The sequence below is a fragment of the Corvus brachyrhynchos genome, unplaced genomic scaffold, assembly GCF_000691975.1.
Source record: "Corvus brachyrhynchos isolate BGI_N302 unplaced genomic scaffold, ASM69197v1 scaffold101, whole genome shotgun sequence".
Lineage (NCBI taxonomy): Eukaryota > Metazoa > Chordata > Aves > Passeriformes > Corvidae > Corvus > Corvus brachyrhynchos.
The window spans coordinates 126681-129602 of NW_008237239.1; the positions used below are offsets into that span (position 1 = coordinate 126681).

The 2922-nt window shown below is 49.4% G+C and overlaps 1 protein-coding gene across 1 annotated transcript in view; it reads left to right on the forward strand.

The window, feature by feature from the left end:
* Positions 1-2922, forward strand: part of RGSL1 (regulator of G-protein signaling like 1) — a 19837-nt gene extending 16915 nt beyond the window's left edge. The window contains exon 20 of the mRNA XM_017729565.1: positions 1408-2922. Coding sequence (XP_017585054.1) covers positions 1408-1640 — 233 coding nt within the window. The 3' untranslated portion in view covers positions 1641-2922. The remainder of the gene's footprint in view (positions 1-1407) is intronic.

The following is a 2922-nucleotide window of genomic DNA, read 5'->3' on the forward strand; positions in this document are numbered from 1 at the left end:
AATGCCAAGCCATCTCTGTAGCTCAAACCACCTCACACCTTGAGTATTTCCATGGACAACATCCGATGTTCAGCTTGGGTCTCCACCTTGTTACAGAGCTTCACTGCACTTCCAGGACCTTCTCAAATGTAGTTGTTTTAATGCAAAAGTCACCAAAAAACCTCATGTATCACATATGTATTCCAAGCTAGTGACAAGAACAAGGACAGTGTTTGCCAGGGTCTTCAGGGAGCAGAGAGAGTGACATTTAAACTGATTCAGATTAGAGATAAGGAAGTTGTTTTTTACACTAGAGGGTGGTAAAACACTGGTACAGGTTGCCCAGAGAAGCTGTGGCAGCACTATCCCTGGAAATGTTCAGGATCAGGTTGGACAAGGCTCTGAGCAACGTGGTCTAGTGGAAGATGTCTCTGCTTATGGCTGGGGGCTGGACTAGATGGCCTTGAAAAGTCCCTTCCAACACAAATTATTCTGTGATTAAATCAGTGCAAACTGTTGCAAGGGTTAGGACAGTCCCAAGCAGCACAGCCTGCTTTTAACTACAGCCACAGAGAGCAACTGCACTGGGAGCTGCTCTGGACACATAGAAGACTGATCTCTCCAGCATGGACATTAATCACACAGAGACTGTCCCTGGGACAATAGTCCCCAAGCCACCGCTCCTTGCTGCATCTCACAGGGATGAGTAATGGGAGCCACGCAGAAAAAATCCCTCAGCTTTCCTGGCATGTGGGGACAAGATGTGTGACCCAAAATAGCTGCTGTTTCTGACTGTGCTGATGTCCACACCAGCTCCTGAGACACTTTTCTGCACCTTAGGCTTTCACCAATGACGTTTCTCTAAGGATCTTGCTTTTCTGACGTTTAGATAAAAACTTGCTTTTGAGCTGGGGGGGAAAAATTTGGTTTTGTTGCCTTTTAAAAAGCACCAAAATTGCTGGGGAAAACACCTGTAATTTCAGAGAAAACCTCCTGTCACCCACCTTATTTTGAGGGCCGCGCAGATGCCGTGTGAGGAGGGCTTGGCGGTGGCAGGCAGGGACCTGTGAGCCATCACCAGGCGTCACTGTGGCACTGTCGCTGCCTGAAAGCCTGGCCACACTGCCCGGCCCCAGGGTGACTCCTGGGACAAGCTGCCCAGGCAGACACAAAGCCTGGCACATTTCCCTATCTCCCATTTCTTCCACCCAGGACCCCCCCAGCCTTGCCACAGCACCAGGTTGGGACACGTCACCCCCACCCTGCAGCCCCCAAACTGTTTTGCAGTCAGGGAGATCTGGGTAACTCAAGTCCTTGCTCAGCTATCCTTCCTTGTGCTCTGGGCAAGCCCCAAGTGATTTGAGGGGGACAACACAGCTGTACTCCCTCATTTGCCATTGGAGCACTCCATGTCTTTTCCCTCACCAGGTAAAAAGCCTATCATTATCTTCACGTTGTCAGAAGGGCTTGAGCTCCTGCTGCCACGGCCCCAGAAGAAAACTGAGCCTTCAGAGGAGCAAAAGGGTGAGCCAGCACTGAAAGGGACCCTCCTGCTCCTGAGGGGAGCTCTGGCAGCGGGGATGGGAGCTGGGCTTGAGGGCTCCCTGCAGCAGTCCATGGTGGGAAGTTTGTGCCGTTGTTTTTCTCAGATTCCGATCTGAGTGGGGAGAAGAGGCCATTGCTCAGCGAGTCTGCCCTGCAGGGCAGGTAAGTGGTCCCAGAGGTGTTCACCTCCTCCAAACCACACCAGCACAGGCTGTGGCTCCCCTTAAATCCCAAGGGTTTGTGCAGGATATTGCTCACCCCCACCATCTCCAGTAATAGTCACAGAAAACTCCCAGCTGCTGCACCTCTCCATGCCTAGAACTCCTCCCTGGGACACAGCCCTCTGCTCATCCCTGATCACCCACTCCATGGCCAGAATTCCTCCCTGGGAGCACACAGCCATGTGCTGGTTCCTGATCACCCTCACCCTGCCTCCAGCAACAGCAGCCACTGATGCAGTATCTCTTCCTTCTCTCCAGGAACTAAGGGTAGGACAGCCTGCCCTTGAGCTGGAGCCCTCCCAAAACACCACCCACATGAGTGGGATCCAAGGAAGCTGAGCAGCCTGGACACAAGGAATTGTTTGCACTTAGTCAGCAATAAAACCTAAAAATAAAGCAATTCACAGCATCCTCCAGCTTACCTGGTGACAGCACAGCAGCTCACAGCTCTGCAGTCGTAGCAGGGACATGCTGTGACATGTGTTACCAGCTGAAATACCAGACAAGTCTCCTTCCTCACATGTATCTGTAAAAGGTATCTCAGCTCCTCACCTTTCTACACAAATTAAATACTTCCTGAGGGTGGCAAGGCTGAGAGAGCCTACTTGGTTCACTTAGCTGTCCCTGGCTGCTGAGATGGTGCCTGTTTTGCCAAAGCTTTTCTGATTTTCCAACAAAATCAGCTCGTGCTTGACTGGGGCTTCAACATGCTTTTTTTTGGTGAGGTTTTGGTTTTTTGTTGGTTTTTTTAAAGCCAGTATGTTTAAAAAGCACTAACCAAATCATAGCAAAGGCCCCAATTTTCCCCAGGTGAAACTGAGTCAAAGTGGCTTTGCCAAGTCACCAGGAAGCTGCGGAAATCACAAATATTCTTTGGACCTCATGAAGAAAAGACCACAACCTTTATCAGTTTGTCAGAGGCAAGCTCTCAGCTTTGTCATTTTCAGCTATTTTTAACCACTTTTTAATCCCAGATCCTAGAAGAGTGCAACCTGGGAATAACACCAGGTACATTTTGAAGGCAGATGACAACATGTTTCGTACTTATCTCTTATGATTATCAACACTTTGCTTCTTGAGGATCAAAACTACCCAAACCCAGTAACTTTTACTTAAATGAAGTGCTTGGGAAGCTGATGCCATTTCTACAACATGAAATGTGACCAACTCTCAAAAT